The sequence below is a fragment of the Heteronotia binoei genome, chromosome 3, assembly GCF_032191835.1.
Source record: "Heteronotia binoei isolate CCM8104 ecotype False Entrance Well chromosome 3, APGP_CSIRO_Hbin_v1, whole genome shotgun sequence".
NCBI lineage: Eukaryota > Metazoa > Chordata > Lepidosauria > Squamata > Gekkonidae > Heteronotia > Heteronotia binoei.
The window spans coordinates 188,600,596-188,627,929 of record NC_083225.1 but is presented as its reverse complement, the minus strand read 5'-3'; the positions used below and the strand labels follow the sequence as shown (position 1 = coordinate 188,627,929).

At 50.4% G+C, this 27,334-nt stretch overlaps 1 protein-coding gene across 2 annotated transcripts; it reads left to right on the top strand.

Moving 5' to 3' along the window:
• Positions 1-22,542, top strand: AQP11 (aquaporin 11). 2 transcript variants are annotated; one of them, XM_060235207.1, is made up of 3 exons: positions 1-559; positions 18,302-18,418; positions 22,312-22,542. In XM_060235207.1, exons 1-3 carry the CDS (start codon positions 97-99, stop codon positions 22,377-22,379), a joined length of 648 nt encoding a protein of 215 aa, XP_060091190.1. In that variant the 5' UTR covers positions 1-96; the 3' UTR covers positions 22,380-22,542. The 2 variants fall into 2 exon arrangements, with proteins under 2 accessions (XP_060091190.1, XP_060091189.1); XM_060235206.1 differs by lacking the exon at positions 1-559 and adding an exon at positions 5,667-7,469.
• Positions 22,543-27,334: the final 4,792 nt, after the last annotated feature.

The following is a 27,334-nucleotide window of genomic DNA, read 5'->3' as shown; positions in this document are numbered from 1 at the left end:
CAGCTAGAGACTATTGTTATCCTCCTGGCGACCTGGAGCAGGATCCAAACCCGCAAGTGTGTGAATCACCTGGAAACGCGGCTCTTCCTGTTGGAGATGCTGGCCACGTGGCAGCTGTGCGCCTGCTCGCGCCTGCTGCGCATGCTGGTCGACGTGGAGCCTAAGCCTCAGTTCTACCTCGCTCACACGTATTCTTTCCACGCGCTCCATTTCTACTCGACTTTGGCCGAGAACACTTGCAACCCGTCTTGGACCTTGCTGTATATCTTGCGGAAGGGCATTTCAGTGAGGCTGGGGCAGCTGAAGATCGCAGCTCAGTTCATCGGGGCCTTTCTAGCCACGCTTCTCTTCTCCGGTGTCTGGGTGGCAGAGATCAGCGGTTCTCCCTCTCAGACTGAAGACTGTAGCGGCCGCATTCAGACGACCATTTCCAAGGCTTTCCTCGCAGAGCTTGTGGTCTCTGCCATGGTCCAGCTGAGCGTGATGCACACTCAGTCGCGAGACTTCCGTGTCAGAGTCAATGCGCTCGCTGCTACTGTGACCGCCCTGGCATACGCAGGTTTGTATCCTGTCTTCTCCCTGCTGTCAGCAAGATTGTATATGAAGCAGAAGTCAAGTTGCACCTTTAAGGCCAACAGTTTTATTCAGAATGTAAGCTTTTGTGTGCTCCAAGCACACTTCATCGGACGAGGAATCAGGTGCAGTGAGCAGAGCTACATATAGCTGGCAGGCAGTGGTTTAGAATGCAAAATGGTACACATTTAAAGTCCAATGACAGAATAGTAAAATTAACAAACCTACCTTTAACATAACAGGGTTAACATGCTACCCAGATCAAGGAAAAGGAAAGGTTCCCTGTGCAAGCACCAGTCGTTTCCGACTCTGGGGTGACGTTGTTTTCCCAACGTTTTCACGGAAGACTTTTTTACGAGGCGGTTTGCCATTGCCTTCCCCAGTCTTTTACACTTTCTCCCCAGCAAGCGGGGGACTCATTTTACCAACCTCAGAACGATGGAAGGCTGCACCAACCTCGGGCCGGCTACCTGAATCCAGCTTCCGCCGGAATCGAACTCAGGTCGCGAGCAGAGAGTTCAGACCTCAGTACTGCAGTACTGCTGCTTTACCACTCTGTGCCCCCGGGCCATCCCAGATCAAAGGTATGCTCAGTTTGTTAATTTTACTATTCTGTCATTGGACTCTAAATGTGTACCATTTTGCATTCTAAACCGCTGCCCGCCAGCTATATGTAGCTCTGCTCACTGTACCTGATTCCTCGTCTGATGAAGGGTGCTTAGAGCACACGAAAACTTACATTCTGAATACAACTTTGTGCAATTTGACCTCTACTTTGTTCTGCTGCTTCAGACCAACACGGCTGCCCACTTCGACCTATGTATATGAAGCAGTTACAGGGCTTGAAATCTGCCCCACCCCTCCCCAAAGAGAAGGTGTGTTTTAGCAGGTGAACAAGGGCCATCCCCAACTTTTGTATCCCCAACTGACTTTGGTCCACATCTCGTACTCTTTACCTCTCCAAGACCCACACTGTCTTTCAGCTGTGCGGTTGCTTCCCTGTGTGTAGAATCATGGATTAAAATTGTCTCCAGGTGACAAATTAAAGATTATTATTATTATAGATTGATTTCGCACTAGGCTCGTTCCGGCTGAAGAGCCCTTTCGCTCCTGGTTCTTCTCTCGGTTTTCGCACAAGCTGCCCGGAGCTGCGAGTCGGCCTGCCGCTTTTCCGCAGCAAGCGAGATCCTCTTACAAGCGGTTTCCGCTTACCACAGAAAAGCAGCGCGCCAACTCTCAGCTCTGGAGCAGCTTGTGCGAAAGCCGAGAGAAGCGCCAGGGGCAAAAGGGCTCTCCACTCGGAACAAGCCCTAGTGCGAAATCAGTCACAGAGTTGGAAGGGACTTACAAGGTCACCTAGTCTAGCCCCCTACACAATGTAAAAAAATCACAAAATACACCCCCCCCCCCAGTAACTCCTACCCCATGCCCAGAAGATGGCAAAAAATCTCCAGGATCCCTGGCCAAATTGGCCTGGAGAAAATGCTTGCATCTGTCATTCCTGACCTTTTGTTTTCCGGCCTGTAAAGTTTTGTAGTCTTAAAATGGGTTGGAATTAGGGTTGCCATTTGCTGGGTGGTGGCTGGAGATCTTCTGCTATTACAGTTCTCCAGGTGACAAAGATTAGCTCACCTGGAGAAAATGAACACTTTGGGAGGTGGGCTCTGTGGCAATATACCCCACTGACGTCCCTCCCCAGGCCCCACCCTTCTCAGGCTGTGCCTCCAAAATCTCCAAAAAGTTTCTCAACCTGAAGCTGGCGACCCCAGTTGGAACAGATTTGTAATGAGAAGAAGACTGCAGATTTATACCCCGCCCTTCTCTCTGAATCAGAGACTCAGAGCAGCTTACAATCTCCTATATCTCCTCCCCCCACAACAGAAGAAGAAGAAGACCGCAGATTTATACCCTGCCCTTCTCTCTGAATCAGAGACTCAGAGCGGCTTACAGTCTCCTATATCTCCTCCCCCCACAACAGAAGAAGACTGCAGATTTATACCCCACCTTTCTCTCTGAATCAGAGACTCAGAGCAGTTTACAATCTCCTATATCTTCTTCCCCCACAACAGACACCCTGTGAGGCGGGTGGGGCTGAGAGAGCTCTCCCAGAAGCTGCCCTTTCAAGGACATCTCTGCGAGAGCTAGGGCTGACCCCAAGGCCATTCCAGCAGCTGCAAGCAGAGCAGTGGGGAATCAAACCCGTTTCTCCCAGATAAGAGTCCACACACTTAACCGCTGCACCAAACTGGCTCTCAAATGAGGGCGCAGATTAGAACCACACCTGCCAAAGTCACAAAGGTGCTGTTTCTAGGGGAAAGGACAGTCTCTGGGTGAAAGGTTGTGAGCTTCCTGGAACGTTATGTTCCTCTCCCTTGTAGGCTTCAGGTAGCACCTGTATTACTGTCTGCAAAGCGGTTCAAGAAAGAGAAGGTAATCAAGCTCTAAAAAGCACGGGATGCTTTTATAGGAGGTAGAATAGGCAATTCAGAATTTTTAAAAAAAGTTTATTGTCACAAGGAAGGGACTGTAACTCCATTGCAACACGTAACAGAAATACAGAGCTGGAAGGGATCTTAAGGGTTATCTAGTCTAACCCCTTGCACAACGCAGGGGATTCTCAACCACCATCCCCCACCACTCCACCAGAAACCCCTGCTCTATGTCCAGAGGAAGGCAAAGAACCTCCAGGGTCCCCAGGACAGTTCTGGCCTAGAGAAAAATTGCTGATCGACCCCAAAATGGCGATCAGCATTTTCCTGGGTGTGTAACAAAGGGTTACGTTGACTGCGGGGTGACATGATAGAGGTTTACAAGATAATGCATGGGATGGAGAAAGTAGAGAAAGAAGTACTTTTCTCCCTTTCTCACAATACAAGAACTCGTGGGCATTCGATGAAATTGCTGAGCAGACAGGTTAAAACGGATAAAAGGAAGAACTTCTTCACCCAAAGGGTGATTAACATGTGGAATTCACTGCCACAGGAGGTGGTGGCAGCCACAAGCATAACTGCCTTCAGGAGGGGTTTAGATAAAAATATGGAGCAGAGGTCCATCAGTGGCTATTAGCCACAGTGTGTGTGTGTGTATATATATATTGGGACTCAAAAATTTTTGCCACTGTGTGACACAGAGTGTTGGACTGGATGGGCCATTGGCCTGATCTAACATGGCTTATGTTCTTAGGATTGTAATCACAGGTCTGTAAGCAGCCTAAACTGCAAACTCCTCTACTGCAAATACAAAAATGCTACAGAGGATTTATCCAGAAACTAAGCCTTTTAGACCAAATCAATGAGCCGGAAACTATCGGGTATCTTACTTGGTAGGACATTTGAATCATTTGTGGGCTGCAGATATTTTTTCAGAATCATATTCCTATATAATCTGGTACGGCTACAACCAAGGAAAGCCAGTTTGGCGTAGTGGTTAAGTGCGCGGACTCTTATCTGGGAGATCCGGGTTTGATTCCCCCACTCCTCCACTTGCACCTGCTGGAATGGATTGGGTCAATCAATAGCTCTGGCAGAGGTTGTCTTTGAAAGGGCAGATGTAGTGAGAGCCCTCTCAGCCCCATCCACCTCACAGGGTGTCTGTTGTGGAGGGAGAAGATAAAGCAGATTGTAAGCCGCTCTGAGTCTCTGATTCAGAGAGAAGGGCGGGGTATAAATCTGCAATTCTTCAAGTGCAATTTTGGGCCCTTTATTACCATGGCTCAATGTAACTTCTCCTAGCTAACAAACACCCTGACCTGGATAGCCCAAGGTAGCCCAATCTCATCAGATCTCAGAAGCTAAGAAGAAGAATTGCAGATTTATACCCCGCCCTTCTCCCTGAATCAGAGACTCAGAGCAGTTTACAATCTCCTGTATCTTCTCCCCCCACAACAGACACCCTGTGAGGTGGGTGGGGTTGGAGAGGGCTCTCACAGCAGCTGCCCTTTCAAGGACAACCTCTGCCAGAGCTGTGGCTGACCCAAGGCCATTCCAGCAGGTGCAAGTGGAGGAGTGCGGAATCAAACCCGGTTCTCCCAGATAAGAGTCCATGCACTTAACCACGACACCAAACTGGCTCTCTAAGCCAGGTCACTCCTGGTCAGTAATTGGGTGAGAGAGACCACCCAAGAAGTCCTGGGTCCCTATGCAGAGGCAGGCAATGAAAAACAGCCTCTGAACATCTCTTGCCTTGAAAACCCTATTGGGTCACTATAAGTCGGCTGTGATGTAACAGGGGAAAAAACAACTTGCAGCCTTATCTAAAGGTGAATTGCGGCTGCAGGTGGCTGCTGGCACCAATCGCTGCCTGAGTGGCTTTTAGGAATGCACCCTTCTCTGGGATTTTTGGCCTTGCATTTCCAGTGGGTGTTCTCCCCTCTCCGAGTTCTTGAAAATCAGAGAACCACGTCTGGCACGCCGCCTATCTATTTCTGTCTTCCAGGGTGGAAATAATTTGGCAGAGCGCCTCGTGCAAAGGCCATTCTGCTGGAGTCCATGCCTTCAGATTTATAAGCGGCTCTGGAGCTCTAACTGAAAAAGGATGCTTAGGGAGTCTCGGTTTGGGACTGAGGAAGGGGATAGGGTTACCAACTATAGGTTGGGAAATCCCTGGGGATTTTGGGGGCGGGGCCTGAGGAGACCGGGGTATGGAAGGGGGAAGGATTTCAAAGGGGGTAAGATGCCCTAGAGCCCGCCCTCCAAAGCGGCAGCCATTTTCTCCCGGCAGAACTGATCTCTGCCGGCGGGAGATCAGTTGCAATTCCGGGAGCCCTCCAAACTCCACCTGTAGGTTGGCCGTAGGGGGAGCCCGGTTCCCTCCGCCCTGCGTTTCTTGCCGTTTTCCCTCTGGCCTAAGCAGCCGCGAGGCCTTCCTGCAAAATCCGGGCGGGATGAAGAAATCGCCCCCGGCTCTCCCTGCCGGCAGCGGCCACCTGTTGCTCTCGCTTCTCGGCTCCAGCGCCCTGGAAAAGCCCCGCGGCGCCTGCGGAATCGTCCGCGCCGCATCGGCCCGCCCCTCCCGGCCCAGTCCAGCCTCCAAGGGAGCCGGCCTTGCGCGCGCGCACTCCTCCCGGGGCGGCTGCTGCAAGCCCGCCCGGAGGCGGTCTTCGCGCTCGGCTCGCCCTGGAGCCAGTGGCCCGCCGCCGATCGGGGCAGCCGGCCGGCCGCAGTCCTCTCCCATCGTCGCTGGCTGGCGGGGCGCTCCAGTCCGCTGCAGAGAGGCGAAAGGTTGCTTGGGTTTGATTGGAGCCGCTCAACTGAGCAGAAAGGCTCGGCGTTGCAGCCGGGGGAACCGAACAAAGAGTTTGGAGACCCGAAGGACTCTCTCCAGCCGGACTCGGGGTGGGGGGAGGCGGAGAAAAGCAGGGACCGGCCGGGCACCGAGCTGCTCACTTCCAAGGGAAGGAACTGCCGGCTCTTCCTCGCTTAGGGCTGCTCCACGCCTGGGAAATGGAGCACTCTGCACCGGTACAAAAGGGCTACAGCCGGTGGGAGACTTAAATTCGAGTCTAGGGGCAACTTGGAGAGTAAGGAGGGTTTTTAAAGTAGCTTCCTTTGAGCACTCTGCTAACCAGCGGGAACTGGCTTAACTGCGCCGGTGCATTCCCAACAGGATACGTTTACAAGAGTCCAAAGCTGCCTTGGTCTGATAAGGCTTGCGGTGGGCGGCTGCTGGGCAGGAGGTCGGGAGGAGCTCAGACTTCTCGCCACTGTGCATGGGAAGCGGGACGGCAGGCGGCTCAGTGGTAGAGCATCTGCTTGGTAAGCAGAAGGTCCCAGGTTCAATCCCCGTCATCAACTCAAAAGGGTCCGGGCAAGTAGGCGTGAAAAACCTCAGCTGGAGAGCAGCTGCCAGTCTGAGTAGACAAGACTGACTTGGATGGACGAAAGAGGGTCTGATTTAGTCGAAGGCAGGTTCATCTATGAAGGGGACCTGAAACCCCAGATGGGGCAAGATAAGCAAGCAGCGTGCTTGACAGCGCTATAGAGGACTCTTAGCAGGGCTGGGGGAAGGCTGAAAGCTCCCCCCCCCCAGGTGAAAGGTCACAAGGCCTGCAGTCTCCAGTGTGATGTGTGCGGAGGGGTCATAACTGATACCGGGCAGATGAAAGGCAGGAGGGGGGAGGAGCTGGCCAGCCCTCCCTGTCCTGTGCGGATCAAGAGGGAGTCAGCGCTGCCCCCGGCATGTGGAGAAAGCCTAAGTGGCAGAGCACCAATGCCTAACAGAGGGACTCGGGGAAGAACCTGATCGAGCAGGGGGCGATGACGTTTTGTTGAGTTCTGCTTCAGGAGTCTACAACCCGCAGGCCATGGCTGCCTACGACACCTGCGTCTCGCTGTTGGTGATGGCGGGCACCATGGCCCTCACGGCGTCCTGCAGGCGACTGGCCCGCCAGTTCACGCACGGCAACCCGCACCTTTACCCCTTCGTCCTGGAGCTCAGCGGCGCCTTCCAGATCTGTGCCTGCACCCACGAGCTGTGCCTGCTGGCCGACCTGCCGCCCAAGCCTCAGGTGGCGCTGGCCCTCACCTACCTTTTCACCGCCTTTCACGGCATGACCTTGCCAGGCAGCATCAACAACCCCGCCAGCAGCTTTCAGCTCCTCTGCAGGAACAAGAGCACAGTCAAGGCCTGGGGGCTACAGACCGCCGCTCAGTTTCTCGGCGCATTGCTGGCCAACGTTTACATCAAGGCAATCTGGACGTTGGGGACCATACCTGCACATTCGGGGGCTCTGGGAGTGACTTGCGGCCACCCGATCCAAACCACCGTCGCTGATGCTTTTCTTCTCGAACTCCTCTTCTCCTTTGTGTTGCACCTGACTGTGCTGCAGTTCGAATCGATGAATCCCAACGCCAAAGTTCATCTCCTTGCGTTGCTGATCACCATTTTGGTATACAAAGGTTTGCCTTCTTCTTCTTGTCATTGTCTTTGGCTACAAACCAAGCTTCAGTGAGTTTTAACGACCGTGTTGTCACACAAATGCCTATCTACTGTTTCCCCAGTTTGGACTTTACTTTAGCTAACAGTGCACCCCCAACAGAGGCCATGACTGAAATGTAGTTTATGGGCAGGCTACCCTACCGTCTGCCAGCTCACGCTGAACATAAATAGTACAACGTGATCCAAAGGAGATAACTGCAGGCGAAAGGGTTTGGAAGTAGGTGGACTCTCAACCAGCCCCGTTTCCGTCAGTGACAGAGAGCCCGCTGCGGTGTAGTGCTTAAGAGCAGCAGACTCCGATCTGGAGAACCGGGTTTGATTCCCCCTTCCTCCTCCACACAAAGCCAGCTGGGTGACTTTGGGTCAGTCACAGTTCTCAAAAGAGCTCTCTCAGCCCTACCTACCTCGCAGAGGGCCTGTTGTGGGGAGAGGAAGGGAAGGAGATTGTAAGCTGCTTTGAGACTCCTTTGGGTTCTGAAAAGCAGGGTGTAAAACCAAGTCTTCTTCTTGTGGTCTTTGTTTTTAAAAAACCCTTAAAATATGTTTAAAGCATTAGCATTCATTGGTCTTAAAGGGGCTTTCTTTGTATTTCTTCCATGGGATCCAGGGAACTGGACAAAGAAAGCTCTAGCACTTTCCTTCCATCCCCAGGGGACCAGGAGGGGGAGGAGCCTCAGCCAAGAGAAGGAAAAGAGACTTGACTTAGTAGCTCTGCTGTGTGATTGAGAGAGAGCCTAGCAAAGCAAGCTCTGCCTCCCCCCCCTTCCTCCCCAAGGGAGGCGCCTCAGCCAATGGAGAAGATAGAGGTTTTGCTCTGTAGCTCCTGTGCGATTGAGCAAGCCTCGCAAAGCAAGCTGTGATGCAAAAGGAAGCAAGAGGGAGAAGGAAGCCGATGACAGCCAGGTGCTCGGAGGCCTGATAGGAACCCTCTGGGGGCCTGATTCGGCCCCTGGGCTGCATGTTTGACACCCCTGCCCTAGATGTTGGGACGTGCAGGACCTCTCCTTCAGTTGGCCTTTTCAAATCAAGGCTGTTCCGAAAGGTTACAAGAAACTTGCGAGAGCAGCTGCCGCATTCTTCCTACCTCTCCTCCCGCTTCTCTCTTACACGCCCAGGGAAATGCTGTTTGCCGCTTTGGGATCAGACAGCAATTTTTCTCCAGGCCAGTTTTGCTAGGGATCCGTGTGTGTGTGTGTGTGTGTGTGTGTGTGTGTGTGTGTGTGTGTGTGTGGCCGTCTTCTGGGCATGGAGCAGGGGTCACTGGGTATGTGTGCAGGGAGGAGGTACTTGTGAGTTTCCTGTATTACGCAGGGTGTTGAATTGGTACCTTCCAACTCTATGATTCTATCTCTGCCTCTCACTCTTTTTCTCTCCCACCAGCTGTTGTCTTACTCTCTCTCTCCCCTCTATGTCCGTCAGTTCCTTTCTCTGAAAGTAAGCGCCTGGTCCAAAAACACCCATTCAGCTTCCACAGGAAGGGACGGATTCTGAACCCGAGTCTCACAGATCCTACTCTGAAGCTCTAGCCACTACACCGCACTAGCTTTCGTGGGGTGGTTGGTGTTGAACAGCAGCAAGCAGCCGGGCCTACTTGAGTCATGCGAGTCAAGCGCTATCATCCTCAGAGGATGCTTCCAGAACTAGGGTTGCCACCTGGAGATCTCCCAGAATTACAACTGAACTCTAGATGCAGAGATCTGTCTCCCCTGGAGAGCAAAGCAGGCATTATATTGGGTTGAGGCTTCTCCCCTCTCCAAACCCAGACTCCACTACAGAATCTCCAGGAATTTCCCAACTTGGCAACTCTAGCCAGGCCTGATCCCAAGCTGCCCTCCCTCAAAGGCCAAAATAGGTCTGGAAAGGGACCGCACCCTCCCCCTGCCTTTTACTGACAGAACAAACTTTGAAACGCTGTGGTTGCCTAGCAACAGCCACTGAGGGGAAATGGTGGCTTAAAGCCAGGCCCATAGTTGGGATTTCAGAAGTCGAGGGGGTCCGTCCTCGGGTGTTTCTCTCATATGGTTGCCAATCTCCCGGTGGCACCTGGGGTGCTTCTTGAAGAGGGTTGCCAACTTCCTGGTGGGTTCTAGGGGGCTTAAGCACTTGAAGCTGCCTCACACAGAATCAGAGCGCTGGTCCATCAAGGTCAGTATGGTCTGCTCAGACTGGCAACAGCTCTCCAGGATCTCAGGCAGAAGTCTTTCACGTCAATGGGTTGAAATTAAATCAAAAGAGTTTCCGGCTCAACATTAGGAAGAACTTCCTGACGGTTAGAACGCCTCCTCAGTAGAACAGGCTTCCTCGGGAGGTGGTGGGCTCTCCTTCCTTGGAGGTTTTTAAACAGAGGCTAGATGGCCATCTGACAGCAATGAGGGTCCTGTGAATTTAGGGGGAGGTGTTTGTGAGTTTAGAGCGCTTCCTCAGTGGAACAGGCTTCCAACTTGGGAGGTGGTGGGCTCTCCTTCCTTGGAGGTTTTTCAACAGAGGCTAGATGGCCATCTGACAGCAATGAGGATCTTGTGAATTTAGGGGGAGGTATCTGTGAGTTTAGAGCGCTTCCTCAGTGGAACAGGCTTCCTCCTTGGAAGGTGGTGGGCTCTCCTTCCTTGTAGGTTTTTAAACAGAGGCTAAATGGCCATCTGACAGCAATGCGGATCCTGTGAATTTAGGAGGAGGTGTTTGTGAGTTTAGAGCGCTTCCTCAGTGGAACAGGCTTCCTCCTTGGGAGGTGGTGGGCTCTCCTTCCTTGGAGGTTTTTAAACAGAGGCTAAATGGCCATCGGACAGCAATGAGGATCTTGTGAATTTAGGGGGAGGTGTTTGTGAGTTTAGAGCAGTTCCTCAGTGGAACAGGCTTCCTCAGGAGGTGGTGGGCTCTCCTTCCTTGGAGGTTTTTAAACAGAGGCTAAATGGCCATCTGACAGCAGTGCGGATCCTGTGAATTTAGGGGGAGGTGTTTGTGAATCTCCTGCATTGTGCTGGAGGTTGGACTAGATGGCCTTGGAGGTCCCTTCCAACTCTGTTTCTATGAGGTGCTTTTAGTTTGTAAGTTGCTTTGAACTGTGTGATGAAGTTGCATGGAAGTTTATAACGTAGTAGCTTTGTTGTTCTCCTTTTATGCTGAGCAGACTGACAGAAAGGGTGCTCAGTCAATCATGCAAGCCCTTCTTCTCCCTCAGAAGCATGTGCTTGGGTTGCCGGCTCTTCCATTGAAATCACAGGGCAGCCCAGTTCATCTTTCACCGAGTTCATCCAAGTACTCAGTTGCAGCACGTTGCTGGCACCCAACGACATGCAAAGAGGAAAGGAAGGATGTGTCAACCACTTTCGTCTCTGTTAGCACCGACGGATGTTAACAAGAAGTTAAGTGTCCTAAAAGCACATACCAGAGAGACTGGCAGATGTTGCTGAGGAGAGCCAACTGGAAACTTTCACGTTCAGCAAAGAGAGGGTAGTTCAGCCGGTGAAGCTGAGGTTCCAAGAATCTGTTGTTTTGAAGTCAAAAGCAGCATTGTTCAAACACATCCCCATGCTATAAGGAAGGGGTGGCCAAACTGTGGCTCGGAAGCCATATGTGGCTCTTTCCCACATATGGTGCGGCTCTTGAAGCCCCCACCACCCCATTGGCTGGCTTGGAAAAAGCATTTGTCTCTTTAAATCGCTCCTCCAAGCCAAGCCAGCTGACAGCTCGGAAAATCATCAGATGTTTGAGAGCCACAAGGCATGAAAATAAGATGTTTGAGAGCTGGGAGGGAGAGAGGGAGCGAAGGCAGGCAGGCAAAGAGATGGGGGAAGCAGAGATGAAAAGAAAGCAACTTTAAATGCAACTTTAGTTGCTTTCTTTTCATCTCTGCTTCCCCCCATCTATTTGCCTGCCTGCCTTCACTCCCTCTCTCCCTCCCAGCTCTCAGACATCTGATTCTCATGTCTTGTGGCTCTCAAACATATGAAGTTTAGTCTATGTGGCTCTTACGTTAAGCATGTTTGGCCATCTCTGCTATAAGGACTGGAAGGTTAAGTGAAAAGGTTTTCTTTTCCATCTGAATCGTGGATGATACCAGAGCTGGAGCTTTGGGGATGGAATACTCCACGGATGAGCAAGCTTCATTGAGATGTTAACGCGTAGGCTGTGTGCGGAGGCGGGCACCCACTTGGTCGAAGAGAAGCCAAGCACATGCAAGGATTATTTGTAAAGGGGTCACTATATGTCACCTGTGACTTGATGGCACCTACCCTCCGCCGCTACCATGATGCTCTTCCCGTGGAGGCTCAGATCTTCTGGGACAGGAGAGCCATCAAGAGCAGAACTCTGTGGCTGCTGCCGGTGAAATAAAAGAAATGGCTAGCTATTGGTTGAAGGCAAGAAGAAGAGCAACCATGTAGGCCCAGAACACCCTTCGCAGTTCTGCATCAAGACCCAAATTACCCAGAGCCGAGATTCTGCAAACTTTCTAGACAAGAACTGTATTCTTACCTTTCAGATTGCTCTTTCTAGCAGGTGGAAACTGGAGCAAATCACTGGAAATTCTCTGCACACCACAGTTTTTTTTAAAGCAAATTGCAAACGTGGAAGGACAGACCCTGGTACTCTCTTGAGAATTTGATGCTGATCCCTATTGTCCCAGCCTGCTTGGCACAAGTAAACGTTTAGCAGTTTCTTCCTTGCAACCTGAAGGAGCGGGTGTTTTTGAGTGCCTTTCTGTCACTATGAGAATACTTTAAAAGAATGCTACATTTAGGTTTTGAAATTAAATCCGTGTTCGCTTGCTTCTTGCAGGAGCGAGTTTATGGTCCAGGCCGCTGGTTTTTTCCCCCTCTCGAACTTGCATTTACAAATGGGAGATTTCCCAGTTGTGTTCCATCATTAGTTCTGCAGGGTGGTCGGGTCGATTAAGGCAAGAAGGAGCTGTCCCTGAATGACCAAAGGTGGTGGGACATCGTAGTTATGTGGCTTTGGAGGAATCTCAGCACACCTCGCTAATCGGCCATTTAAATTTCATGCTCTATTTCAACCGTGACAGTCGTATTGAGAGCTTTGAAAACAGCAATGTGCTCTTCCCCCTCCTTCGCCCAATCGCTTCAGCAAGCAAAGTTCAACTGTTGCTGTTCAGTTAAGTACGGAAAGTTCCCAAGCCTCAATAATGACGCATTGGAGTCTTACAGAGAGGAGAGGAAGCACCATGACTCAGTGGCAGAGCAACTGCTTGGCATGCAGAAGGACAGGGCAGCAGGGAATGGGAAAGACCTCTGTCTGAGACCCTGGAGAGTTGCTGCCTGTCTGAGTAGGCAATACTGATCTTGATGGACGGAGGGTCTGATTCAGCACAAGACAGCTTCATATATGTTCAGGAAATAATGTGGCAACGATTTGGGAGGGGCCATGGCTCAGTGGTAGAGCATCTGCTGGGCATGCAGAAGGTCCCAGGTTTCAGTCCCCAGCTTCTCCAGTTAAGAGGACCACATAGTGATGAGAAAGGCCTTAGACCCTGGAGAAGCAGCTGCCAGTCTGAGGAGACAACACTGGCCTTGGTGGCCCAAGGGTCTGATTCCATATAAGGCAGATTCATGTTCGAGATAGACTTTTGAAAGACACCACTTGAAAATGGGATTGGAGCAAGATCTTAGACTGATATCTTTCCAGGTGTCTCATGAAAACCTTGAATTGCTAAATCCCGCTTAAAAACATAAGACATTGAATAAAAATTGAATAAAATAAATAAAACGTAAGAGAAGCCATGTTGGATCAGGCCAGTGGCCCCTCCAGTCCAACACTCTGTGTCACATAAGAACATAAGAGAAGCCATGTTGGATCAGGCCAATGGCCCCTCCAGTCCAACACTCTGTGTCACGTAAGAACATAAGAGAAGCCATGTTGGATCAGGCCAATGGCCCATCCAGTCCCACACTCTGTGTCACGTAAGAACATAAGAGAAGCCATGTTGGATCAGGCCAGTGGCCCATCCAGTCCAACACTCTGTGTCACGTAAGAACATAAGAGAAGCCATGTTGGATCAGGCCAATGGCCCATCCAGTCCCACACTCTGTGTCACATAAGAACATAAGAGAAGCCATGTTGGATCAGGCCAATGGCCCCTCCAGTCCAACACTCTGTGTCACATAAGAACATAAGAGAAGCCATGTTGGATCAGGCCAATGGCCCATCCAGTCCAACACTGTGTCACGTAAGAACATAAGAGAAGCCATGTTGGATCAGGCCAATGGCCCATCCAGTCCAACACTCGGCGTCACACAGTGGCCAAAAATCCCCCAAGAGCCATCAGGAGGTCCATCAGTGGGGCCAGGACACTAGAAGCCCTCCCACTGTTGCCTCTCCCCCCCCCCCCACAAGCACCAATTGACAGGTTCCCCTCCCCTCATTGCTGAATACTCTTACGGTTTGGAAGATTTTTCTTCCTTTGTTGATGCTAGTTGTTTAAGACCCTTCCAAACTAATTAGCTGTCCTTGATCATGGTTCCAGTAATATAAAATATGGATTTTCTTGAAGGACATTTCAGAGAGGGTACCTGGGAACTGCAGTGATCCCGCTGTTGGTATCTATGGACATGTGCTGGGTCCTTGCTTGGGCATTGTCCCCTTTCAACTAAAAAGCTCCTGGAGGGCTGAAAAAAAGTATCAGTATTCAGCAATTACCACTTCTTTACAGTACAAGAGCAATGGTGTTGTTCTGAATTTTAACCATGTTAGCCCCTGCCAGTATCCTGTACATGAAGCATATCCAGTTTGGTGTAGCGGTTAAGTGTGGACTCTTATCTGGGAGAACCGGGTTTGATTCCCCACTCCTCCACTTGCAGCTGCTGGAATGGCCTTGGGTCAGCCATAGCTCTCTTCTCTGGAAGAACCGGGTTTAATTTCCCCACTCCTCCACTTGCAGCTGCTGGAATGGCCTTGGGTCAGCCAGAGCTGTCTTATCTGGGAGAACTGGGTTTGATTCCCCCACTCCTCCACTTGCAGCTGCTGGAATGGCCTTGGGTCAGCCAGAGCTGTCTTATCTGGGAGAACCGGGTTTGATTCCCCACTCCTCCACTTGCAGCTGCTGGAATGGCCTTGTGTCAGCGATAGCTCTCTTCTCTGGGAGAACCGTGTTTGATTCCCCACTCTTCCACATGCACCTGCTGGAGTGGCCTTGGGTCAGTCACAAGTTCTCTCAAGGCTGTTCTGCTCAAGAGCAGTTCTTGGAGAGCTCTCTGTCCCCCACCCCTCCAAATCTCACAGGGTTCTATTTTGGGAAGGGGAAGGGAAAGAAGATTGTAAACTGCTCTGAGACTCCTTTGGGTAGTGGAGGGCGGGGTAAAAATCCCATCTCTTCTTCTCTTCTTTAAATCTGGATCCAGTGGCAACATTTTATCTGCTGGTTTCTATACATCTCAAAGCCATATCTCAAGCGAAAGCCCAGTAGCATCCTAAAGACTGACAAAATTTGGGGCAAGATATGAACTTTCTTGAGTCACTGCTCACTTCCAGAGGAGGCGTGCAGTATGTCCGCCTTTATAAATGTTCCATTCGTTGTTCCTAATCTCCATTCCGAGGGCTGAATGTCACAAGAAGCAAACAATGCAGTTAAGGGAGTCCGCCTGCAGCGATTTCCCCTCACCTTTGGAACCTGAGCCCGTTGGGAATTTGTTCGGAGGCTTCAGAGCAGCTTCGGTATACAAAGTATACAAAGAGCCAGTTTGGTGTAGTGGTGAAGTGTGCGGACTCTTATCTGGGAGAACCGGGTTTGATTCCCCACTCCTCCACTTGCAGCTGCTTGAATGGCCTTGGGTCAGCCAGAGCTCTCTTATCTGGGAGAACCGGGTTTGATTCCCCCCTCCTCCACTTGCAGCTGCTGGAATGGCCTTGGGTCAGCCAGAGCTCTCTTATCTGGGAGAACCGGGTTTGATTCCCCACTCCTCCACTTGCAGCTGCTTGAATGGCCTTGGGTCAGCCAGAGCTCTCTTATCTGGGAGAACCGGGTTTGATTCCCCACTCCTCCACTTGCACCTGCTTGAATGGCCTTGGGTCAGCCAGAGCTCTCTTATCTGGGAGAACCGGGTTTGATTCCCCACTCCTCCACTTGCACCTGCTTGAATGGCCTTGGGTCAGCCAGAGCTCTCTTCTCTGGGAGAACCGGGTTTGATTCCCCACTCCTCCACTTGCAGCTGCTGGAATGGCCTTGGGTCAGCCATAGCTCTCTTATCTGGGAGAACCGGGTTTGATTCCCCACTCCGCTTGCAGCTGCTGGAATAGCCTTGGGTCAGCCATAGCTCTCTTATCTGGGAGAACTGGGTTTGATTCCCCACTCCTCCACTTGCAGCTGCTGGAATGGCCTTGGGTCAGCCAGAGCTCTCTTATCTGGGAGAACCAGGTTTGATTCCCCACTCCGCTTGCAGCTGCTGGAATGGCCTTGGGTCAGCCAGAGCTCTCTTATCTGGGAAAACTGGGTTTGATTCCCCACTCCTCCACTTGCAGCTGCTGGAATGGCCTTGGGTCAGCCAGAGCTCTCTTATCTGGGAGAACCGGGTTTGATTCCCCACTCCTCCACTTGCACCTGCTTGAATGGCCTTGGGTCAGCCAGAGCTCTCTTATCTGGGAGAACCGGGTTTGATTCCCCACTCCTCCACTTGCACCTGCTTGAATGGCCTTGGGTCAGCCAGAGCTCTCTTATCTGGGAGAACCGGGTTTGATTCCCCACTCCTCCACTTGCAGCTGCTGGAATGGCCTTGGGTCAGCCATAGCTCTCTTATCTGGGAGAACCGGGTTTGATTCCCCACTCCGCTTGCAGCTGCTGGAATAGCCTTGGGTCAGCCATAGCTCTCTTATCTGGGAGAACTGGGTTTGATTCCCCACTCCTCCACTTGCAGCTGCTGGAATGGCCTTGGGTCAGCCAGAGCTCTCTTATCTGGGAGAACCAGGTTTGATTCCCCACTCCGCTTGCAGCTGCTGGAATGGCCTTGGGTCAGCCAGAGCTCTCTTATCTGGGAAAACTGGGTTTGATTCCCCACTCCTCCACTTGCAGCTGCTGGAATGGCCTTGGGTCAGCCAGAGCTCTCTTATCTGGGAAAACTGGGTTTGATTCCCCACTCCTCCACTTGCAGCTGCTGGAATGGCCTTGGGTCAGCCATAGCTCTCTTATCTGGGAGAACCGGGTTTGATTCCCTTATATCACAAGGTTGTCCTTATATCACAAGGTTGATGGATTCTCATTCTGTATGGTGAAACGTGCTGCCTCCCATGAAGATAGAACCAGATGGGTAGCCATGTTAGTCTGTCTGTAGCAGTAGAAAAGAGCAAGAATCCAGTAGCACCTTCAAATGGACAAAATTTGTGACAGGGTAGGAGCTTTTTTGACCCAAAGCAATGGGCTCAAATTACAGGGAGAAAGGTACCTGCTGGATATTAGGAAACACTTTTTGTTACTATCAGAGTAGTTCAGAGGTGGAACCAGCTGCCTCGGAAGGTGGCGAGCTCCCCTTTGTTGGCGGTCTTGGCTGGATGATCATTTGTCAGAGATGCTTCAGGCTGATCCTGCATGGAGCAGGGGGTTGGACTAGATGGTCTGTGGAGCCCCATGGCGCAGCGTGGTAAAGCTGCAGTATTGCAATCCCAGCTCTCTGCTCACGATCTGAGTTCAATCCCAGCGGAAGCTGGTTCAGGTAGCTGGCTCCAGGTTGACTCAGCCTTCCATCCTTCTGAGGTCGGTCAAATGAGGACCCAGCTTGCTGGGGGCGGGGTGGAGTGTAGATGACCGGGGAACATAAGAACATAAGAGAAGCCATGTTAGATCAGGCCAATGGCCCATCCAGTCCAACATTCTGTGTCACACAGCGGCCAAATATATATATATATATATATATATACACACACACACACACACACACACTGTGGCTAATAGCCACAGATGGACCTCTGCTCCATATTTTTATCCAATCCCCTCTTAAAGCTGGCTATACTTGTAACATAGCCACCACCTCCTGTGGCAGTGAATTCCACATGTTAATCACCCTTTGGGTGAAGAAGTACTTCCTTTTATCTGTTTTAACCTGTCTGCTCAGCAATTTCATCGAATGCCCACGAGTTCTTGTATTGTGAGAAAGGGAGAAAAGTACTTCTTTCTCTACTTTCTCCATCCCATGCATTATCTTGTAAACCTCTATCATGTCACCCCTCAGTCGACGTTTCAAGGCAATAGCAAACCACCCTGTGAAAAGCCTGCCATGAAAACGTTGCGATGTGATGTCACACTAGAGTCGGAAACAACTGGTGCTTGCACAGGGGACTACCTTTACCATTACGGCCCCTTCCAACTCTGTGATTCTGTGAGTCACTGCTCACTTCTTCAGCAGTGACACACGAAAGCTCACACCCTGCCGCAAATGTCGTTAGTCTTTAAGGTGTTATTGGACTCCTGCTCTTTTCTGAACATATGAACATATGAAGCTGCCTTCTACTGAATCAGACCCTTGGTCCATCAAAGTCAGTATTGTCTACTCAGACTGGCAGCGGCTCTCCAGGGTCTCAAGCTGAGGTTTTTCACACCTATTTGCCTGGACCCTTTTTAGTTGGAGATGCTGGGGATTGAACCTGGGACCTTCTGCTTACCAAGCAGACGCTCTACCACTGAGCCACCGTCCCTTCTGCTGTTTGTATGTCAGGTCTACTGGCATCATCGGGTCTTTAATACTGTCCGGTATTATTTACTGTTAAGGTATCGACTCGACCATCATAGGGTTTTTAAGTCAGACGGATCATCTGAGACACACAAATAATGGCGTTTGTCGGTTCGTTTTTACAGGAGGGCATCTCACAGGGGCGATATTTAACCCGGCTCTGGCTTTCTCTTTGCACTTGAGTTGTTTCCTGGAAAAATTCTGGAATTACACACTGGTGTACTGGGTGGCACCCTGCATAGGTAAGTTTATGCTTGTCTTTGAGCAAACTGTATCAGCCCCTCTGGATATGAGTAACACGGGGGAAATAACCTTACTCTAGACCAGAGTGGGGAGTCTAGTGACACCTTTAAGCCGACCAATTTACTTCTGGGTGTAATCCTTTGTGTGCACACAAAAACTTATCCCCAGGATTAATCCTTGTTGGTCTTCAAGGTGATACTGGACTCCAGCTTTGTTCTGTGGCTTCAGACCAACACAACTACTCACCTGAGCCTTGTTTTAGATGTTTGCCTTCCGTTGAAGAATGTTGCCTTTGCACTGAAGTGAGCATCCTGGAGACACATTACCGAGCCACTGTTGGGAAATTACTTAGTTATCATCCAGGCAGGGCTTTTCTCTCTCTCTTTTTGGCAAAAAAAAAAAAAAAGCCCTGCATGAATTCATTTGCATATGAGGCCACACCCCCTGACACTAAGCCAGCCGGAAGTGCGTTCCTGCGCAAAGAAAAGCCCTGCATCCAGGCTTATGTAAAACGAAGGCGGCCAATGCTTCCTCCCCTCCCTTCCCTTGGCGCTCATGTGGAAGAAGATGGAGAAGATATCGGATTTATATCCCGCCCTCCACTCCGAAGAGTCTCAGAGTGGCTCACAATCTCCTTTCCCTTCCTTCCCCACAACAGACACTCTGTGAGGTAGATGAAGATATTGGATTTATATCCCGCCCTCCACTCCGAAGAGTCTCAGAGTGGCTCACAATCTCCTTTCCCTTCCTTCCCCACAACAGACACCCTGTGAGGTAGATGAAGATATTGGATTTATATCCCGCCCTCCACTCCGAAGAGTCTCAGAGTGGCTCACAATCTCCTTTCCCTTCCTTCCCCACAACAGACACCCTGTGAGGTAGATGAAGATATTGGATTTATATCCCGCCCTCCACTCCGAAGAGTCTCAGAGTGGCTCACAATCTCCTTTCCCTTCCTTCCCCACAACAGACACCCTGTGAGGTAGATGAAGATATTGGATTTATATCCCGCCCTCCACTCCGAAGAGTCTCAGAGTGGCTCACAATCTCCTTTCCCTTCCTTCCCCACAACAGACACTCTGTGAGGTAGATGAAGATATTGGATTTATATCCCGCCCTCCACTCCGAAGAGTCTCAGAGTGGCTCACAATCTCCTTTCCCTTCCTTCCCCACAACAGACACCCTGTGAGGTAGATGAAGATATTGGATTTATATCCCGCCCTCCACTCCGAAGAGTCTCAGAGTGGCTCACAATCTCCTTTCCCTTCCTCTCCACAACAGACACCCTGTGAGGTAGATGAAGATATTGGATTTATATCCCACCCTCCACTCCGAAGAGTCTCAGAGTGGCTCACAATCTCCTTTCCCTTCCTCTCCACAACAGACACCCTGTGAGGTAGATGAAGATATTGGATTTATATCCCACCCTCCACTCCGAAGAGTCTCAGAGCAGCTCACAATCTCCTTTACCTTCCTCCCCCACAACAGACACCCTGTGAGGTGGGTGGGGCTGAGAGGGCTCTCACAGAAGCTGCGCTTTCAAGGACAACCTCTGCCAGAGCTATGGCTGACCCAAAGCCATGCCAGCAGGTGCAAATGGAGGAGTGGGGAATCAAACCCGGTTCTCCCAGATAAGAGAGCTCTGGCTGACCCCAGGCCATTCCAGCAGCTGCAAGTGGAGGAGTGGGGAATCAAACCCGGTTCTCCCAGATAAGAGAGCTATGGCTGACCCAAGGCCATTCCAGCAGCTGCAAGTGGAGGAGTGGGGAATCAAAGCTGGTTCTCCCAGATAAGAGAACTCTGGCTGACCCAAGGCCATTCCAGCAGCTGCAAGTGGAGGAGTGGGGAATCAAACCCGGTTCTCCCAGATAAGAGAGCTCTGGCTGACCCAAGGCCATTCCGGCAGCTGCAAGTGGAGGAGTGGGGAATCAAACCCGATTCTCCCAGATAAGAGAGCTCTGGCTGACCCAAGGCCATTCCAGCAGCTGCAAGTGGAGGAGTGGGGAATCAAACCCGGTTCTCCCAGAGAAGAGAGCTCTGGCTGACCCAAGGCCATTCAGCAGCTGCAAGTGGAGGAGTGGGGAATCAAACCCGGTTCTCCCAGATAAGAGAGCTCTGGCTGACCCAAGGCCATTCCGGCAGCTGCAAGTGGAGGAGTGGGGAATCAAACCCGATTCTCCCAGATAAGAGAGCTATGGCTGACCCAAGGCCATTCCGGCAGCTGCAAGTGGAGGAGTGGGGAATCAAACCCGATTCTCCCAGATAAGAGAGCTATGGCTGACCCAAGGCCATTCCAGCAGCTGCAAGTGGAGGAGTGGGGAATCAAAGCTGGTTCTCCCAGATAAGAGAGCTCTGGCTGACCCAAGGCCATTCCGGCAGCTGCAAGTGGAGGAGTGGGGAATCAAACCCGATTCTCCCAGATAAGAGAGCTATGGCTGACCCAAGGCCATTCCAGCAGCTGCAAGTGGAGGAGTGGGGAATCAAACCCGGTTCTCCCAGATAAGAGAGCTCTGGCTGACCCAAGGCCATTCCAGCAGCTGCCAGTGGAGGAGTGGGGAATCAAACCCGGTTCTCCCGGATGAGAGTCCGCACACTTAACCACTACACCAAACTGGCTCTCCTTCACAGCAACAAACATCAATCTCAAACAGCATTTTTGAGCTTGCTGAATCAATGAAAGGGCAAGGTCCAGCTGCGAGAAACCCTGACCTGCTGCCCAGTGTAGCGATAGCGATGAGAGAATTGTTCAAGCTCCCATTTTGTACGAGTTGCATTGGTAGGCTTTTAGAGGCCCAGCCAGCTCAGCCACCACGCTGTTTCCCATTCTGCTTGAGTGTCTTTGCTCGGCCTGTGAGCTCTCTGCAGCTGAGTGAGATTATCCCCTCCAAGCTGTTAAAAGGCCCCTGATCCTGGCAACGCTTCCTGTTCTTGGTATGCAGCTGGTATCACCCGTGGCAGGATGCCAGCCTTTGAGGCTTAGGCTAATTTCACACATGTTGGATAATAAGGATTGCCAGGTCTGACTCGGGAAATGCCTAGGGACTTTGGGAGTGAAGCCAGCAGCAGCAAGCGTGACTGAACTCCCAAGGGTGTCCTGCCCATCGCATTCAAAGGGACCGCACTCCTTTTAAACGCCTTCATTGGAAATAATGGAGGATGGGGGCACCTTCTTTTGAGGCTCAAAGGATTGCACCCCTTGGTGTAATGTTTCTAAAACTTAAAGGAGTGGGATTTGAGGAGAGGCACCAGATGCTATGGTGAAAACCTGGTGCCTCTACCTCAAAAAATGGTAACACCCCCCGCAAAGTCCCAGATACCTGTGGATTGATTCTCCATTATGCCCTATGGGGATCAGTCTTCCCCCCAAGCAGCAGCCTGACCGTTGCTGCAGTGATATTCACGTCCATGCTTCTGTCCATGTAGAAGACGGCTGTGTCAGTTTTCGTGGAGTCTCCTAGACGTTCCTTACAGGGCTCTTCTTATAGGGCCTACTGTGAGCTCCAGGGGGAATGGGCTACATCAGGGGGTGTGCCCAGTGGACATCCCCCGCCCCCCGCCATGCATTCTGAACCCTGAAGTGGGGGGAGGGCCTCCAAACCAGGGAACTGGAAACCAGGGGTTGACAACCCTATTGCGCTTTCAATGTATTTTAGCTATTGTCTGCAAGTAGATTTGTTCCGCAGAGGAAAATCCAGCTGCAAAAGATTATTAAAGCACATTGAAAGTGTCTTATCCAACACGTGTGAAATCAGCCTATGTTTATACACTGATCTCTATTTACCAACCAAGGAGGCTGACCGTCTCAAACACAATCCTAGGCAGGCTGTTAGAGGTATTTCCCCATTGCTCAGTTGTCAGATATTGCCTCGTCTTTCTCCTTTTATCATTTCAGGGTCCGTCTTGGTGGCTATACTATGGGACGATGTGATTCCGCCCATACGCAGCTATTTTAATGTCTAGGAGACTCCACAAAAACTGACACAGCCGTCTTCTACACGGACAGAAGCATGGACGTGAATATCACTTCAGCAACGGTCAGGCTGCTGCTTGGGGGGAAGATAATTTTAGGATTCCACAGGATAGCATTTGTTTATGCTATTAAAGAACAGACTTGCCTTTCTGAGCCCAGTCGTGTATTTCTGACCTAACAAGCGAAGCTGCAAGGATCGTTCATTAACTTCAAACTAGCTGCCCTCATTCTTTGGCCTGTCCTCCAAACCCACTTGAGAAAAGAAGAGACTTCTCATTGGCTTATATATAAGGTTGTGAAATACCTGGAGGTTTTTTTTTGGGGGGGGGGGGTTGAGGGATGGAGCCTGGGGTGGGCAGGGCTTGGGGAGGGGAGCAGTTAAATGAATTTTGGCCATTTATCTGCGGTTACTTTAGAGGAAGCCACACCAGATCCTGACCATATCTACTCAGAGCACCATTCTGTGCCATTCCCAGAGGATCTTTTTTCACAAGCAAAAAAGATCCCCTGCATGGTATTTCAGAAACAACAGGTGGTTCTGTGGCCTGTAATTTCTCAACTACTCCACCACCTAAAACTTTGTAGTTGAGGGCTATACTATGGTGGGTTCAACGCAAAGAAGAGGCGAAGTGGTAGTGAGCCAGTTTGGTGTCGTGGTTAAATGCGTGGACTCTTATCTGGGAGAACCGAGTTTGATTCCCCACTTCTTCACACGCACCTGCTGGAATGGCCTTGGGTCAACCATAGCTCTTTTATCTGGGAGAACTGAGTTTGATTCCCCACTGCTGGAATGGCCTTGGATCCACCATAGCTCTCGCAGGAGTAGTCCGTGAAAAGGCAGCTGCTGTGAGAGCCCTCTCAGCCCTACCCACTTCACAGGGTGTCTGTTGTGGGGGGAGAAGATATAGGAGATTGTAAGCTGCTCTGAGTCTCTGATTTAGAGAGAAGGAAAGGTCCCCTGTGCAAGCACCAGTCGTTTCCAACTTTGGGGTGATGTTGCTTTCACAACGTTTTCACGGCAGACTTTTTACGGGGTGGTTTGCCCTTGCCTTCCCCAGTCATCTACACATTCCTCCCAGCAAGCTGGGTGCTCATTTTACCTTCACAACGTTTTCATGGCAGTCTTTTGACAGGGTGGTTTGCTGTTGCCTTCCCCAGTCTTTCACACTTTCCCCCCAGCAAGCTGGGTACTCATTTGACTGACTTCGGAAAGATGGAAGGCTGAGTCAACCTTGGGCCGGCTACCTGAATCCAGCTTCCGCCGGAATCGAACTCAGGTCGTGAGCAGAGAGTTCAGACCACAATACTGCAGCTTTACCACTCTGCGCCGCGGGGCCGCTTCAGAGAGCAGAGCGGGATATAAATCTGCAGCCTCCTTCTTCATAGCTCTTTATTCCAGCACAGCATAGTATAGAGCTGCACTCTTAAGACTGCAGAGCTGGGCCAACTATATACGCTACAGGGTTCCCACGCAAGCACGCCATTGGATCATTCAAACCAGCAGGGGGCCTGTGATTGGAGCAGGGCGGCAGCAGGGATTTGGATCCTCCTGCCCATTGTTCCCGAGTCCCCAAGCTCGGTCCTGCAAGCTCCAATGAGCCAGGCAGGAACACCGTTGAATATATGTTGCAGTTCACATACAAAACAGGGGCACATCCCTGTCGAATGCACACCAGTGGACCGAAGCCCTTTCTGCAGGTGATGCTGGTTCTAGCGCAGGGACCAGGAATCCTTGTCTCTCTGTTCCGAGGGGGGAGGGAGAACAGGATGCATATAACAGAGGTAGAGAGAGCTGCGTGGAACGTTTAGAGAAATATATGCAACAAGGAACTCATACCAGTCCAATGAAGCTTTTTTCAACTTTTCTTAGGGGGGAAAAAAAGTATTCCTTATGGAAACAAATTTGCATCTAGTGGCTAAAATGGGGTTATTCCTTTACACACATTAAGAAGCACTTTGTTAAACTGATGTGGACACAACAGGAGACTCGAACTTCTGATTCTCCCATAAAAAAGGTCTTTTAAATCTCCCGCTTGTCAGAAATACAAGAGCATTCCAGATGGAGGGAGGTCCAATGCTAGTGTGGGTTGTGTTGTGAGACAGTGAAAACACGTGGCTGTCCCGTAACGAGAGATTCCCCTGCTTGGATCCATGTCCTGGGGACATCCAGACTAGACTACTGTAACGCAATGTGTACTGGTCTCACCTCAAAAGAAACATGGAGACTGTAGTTGGTGCAGATAAAGATGGCTCAGTTAAAAACAGGAGGTAAATGGGGGATAAGAGCCCCGTGGCACAAGTGGCAAGTTGCAGTACTGCAGTCCAAGCTCTGCTCACGACCGATCGCTTTACTCTGCTCTGGTAAGACCTCACCTGAAGTCTTGTGTTCAGTTTTGGGCATTTTAAGAAGGATATAGACAAGCTGGAACGGGTCCAGAGGAGGGCGACGAAGATGGTGAGGGGTCTGGAGACCAAGTCCTATGAGGAAAGGTTGAAGGAGCTGGGGATGTTTAGCCTGGAGAGGAGGCGGCTGAGAGGTGATAGGATCACCATCTTCAAGTACTTGAAGGGCTGTCATCTAGAGGATGGTGTGGAATTGTTTCCTGTGCCCAAGAAGGTAGGACCAGAACCAATGGGATGAAATTAAACCAAAAGAGTTTCCATCTCAACATTAGGAAGAACTTCCTGACCGTTAGAGCAGTTCCTCAGTGGAACAGGCTTCCTTGGGAGGTGGTGGGCTCTCCTTCCTTGGAGGTTTTTCAACAGTGGCTAGAAGGCCATCTGACAGCAATGCGGATCCTGTGAATTTAGGGGGAGGTGTTTGTGAGTTTCCTGCATTGTGCAGGGGGTGGACTAGATGACCCTGGAGGTCCCTTCCAACTCTAGGGTTCTATGAAAAGAGGAAGAATGAAAAGATGAAGCACTATGAGGTCTTTCAGGAAAGGGAAATATGAAATAGTGGAGGAGGAAGAAATGACAGATGGATCCCACAAGTCCTTGCAGGTTACCACTACGAAATAAATATGGAAGTTTTGAGATTTCTGCACCTATCAACCACATGTCTTTGAAGACAATCAGATAAATGGCAATGGTGCTACTTCAGGCAGATCATGTGATATCTTCTTTCTCACACGCACAGATCCTAGGCAGTTAGTACTAAAGCGTGATAGATCCAAATGTGGTAGCAGCCCTCTCCCATTAGATGTTATATGCCATCTGAAACAGTTCAGTCTTGCAGAACCTGCGGAACTGCGATAAATCCCAGAGGGCCCTGATGGCTTCTGGGAGGGTGTTCCAAAGTATTGGGGCCACAACCGAGAAGGCTCTTGCTCTGGTGGAATTAAGCCTAGCCTCTTTTAGCCCAGGGACAGTGAGGCCAAGGCTATTTCCCTCAGCAGGCCAAGACGCAAACATGATAAAAACTTCACACACTGAAGAGCAGAAAAGCAAAGCACAGAAAATATAATCCCCCCCCCCCCCCACAGGCACTTTAGAGAGATAGGATAGAAATAAAGTAAAATAGAAGTTCGAACAACAGTACGCCGCCTTGCGTCTGTTGTCTCACACTGGAAACTAGAACACTCCCCAGTATTGAAATGAAAGCTAAAAACAAGATTCGCTATAATTGATTAACTGCGTGAACCTGAATACAATAAAATATGAACAGGGATTAAAAGAGGTAAACCAGCAAGGGCGGGAAACAGGAAAGGGGAGTTGTTGCCCCCAGAAGGCAAGCCAAGCCAGCCAAGGCTAATAAGATGGAGATAAGAAAAAACTTCAAAGCCTCAGTAAATGTAAAGATAAAACAGGAAACGGAAGGGAAACAAAGCAAAGCAAGATAATATGAGGGAGAGGCAACAGTGGGAGGGCGTCTAGTGTCCACACCCCACTGGTGGACCTCCTGATGGCACCTGGTGTTTTTGGCCAAAGTGTTGGACTGGCTGGGCCATTGGCCTGATCCAACATGGCACCTTGCGTGTTCTTAATTTAACTCCCCCAACTGGATCCTAAAAGGGAAAAGAAGATAAAAATAAATCAAACAAAAAAACTCCCAAAAGCTGAACAAAATCTTTCAGCGTCTGCAATCTCACGCCAGAAACTGGAACACGACCTACTTAGTTGCCAATTTCTGTCATTCCTTTACTAAGCGATATATTATTCTTTTTTTAGTCGTTGACCAAGATCACCTGATCGAAAGGGGGAAAAGTAAGGAAGGACGGTCTGTTCGCCTGAAAATGTGACCGGCTGAAGGGCATCCAAAGAGCTTCCAGGCCTACTGGGTTAAGGCTTGACCCCCTCCACCCAGTCTAAACACTCTGGCTCTTGAAGTTATCTGACCCTCATCATGAATGGGGGCAAGCTGGGTTGGGTTCATTCACAAAGATCTTCATGGCTCAACGTGGGAGACTCAAGCAACTGCAAGAGGATTTATCTAGAACTTTAAGCACAATTGGAAAAAAAATACATGTCACACACCAACCTTTGAAACATTTAATGAAACCCAACTCATAAAGGAACACTTAATCTAGAGTCGCCAACTGCCTGGAGGGAAAAAGTAGGGTGTCCTTTCAACACCATGTGGAATGGTGGGATGTATTTGGGGGCTTCAAACTCAGCTAAAGCTCCTTCCATAGTCTCATAGTAGCATTTCTTCCTGCACAGGGCATAAGTTCTGTGTAGATGCAAGCTTTTTTGGAAAAGACATTTTAACCAGTTAACCCGCTATAATGGTTTCTCCTTTTGTGGGTTCCTAGATGCTGTTGACGATGGCCATGCCAACTGAATCTCTTTTGACACTCAGAGCATTCAGAAGGTTTCTCCCCTGTGTGAGTTCCCCGATGCAGTTGAAGATGGCTACTCTGATTTAATCTCTTTCCACACTCGGAGCATTCAAAAGGTTTTTCTTCTGTTGGGTCGATTTGATACACTTGAAGACAGCTGCTCT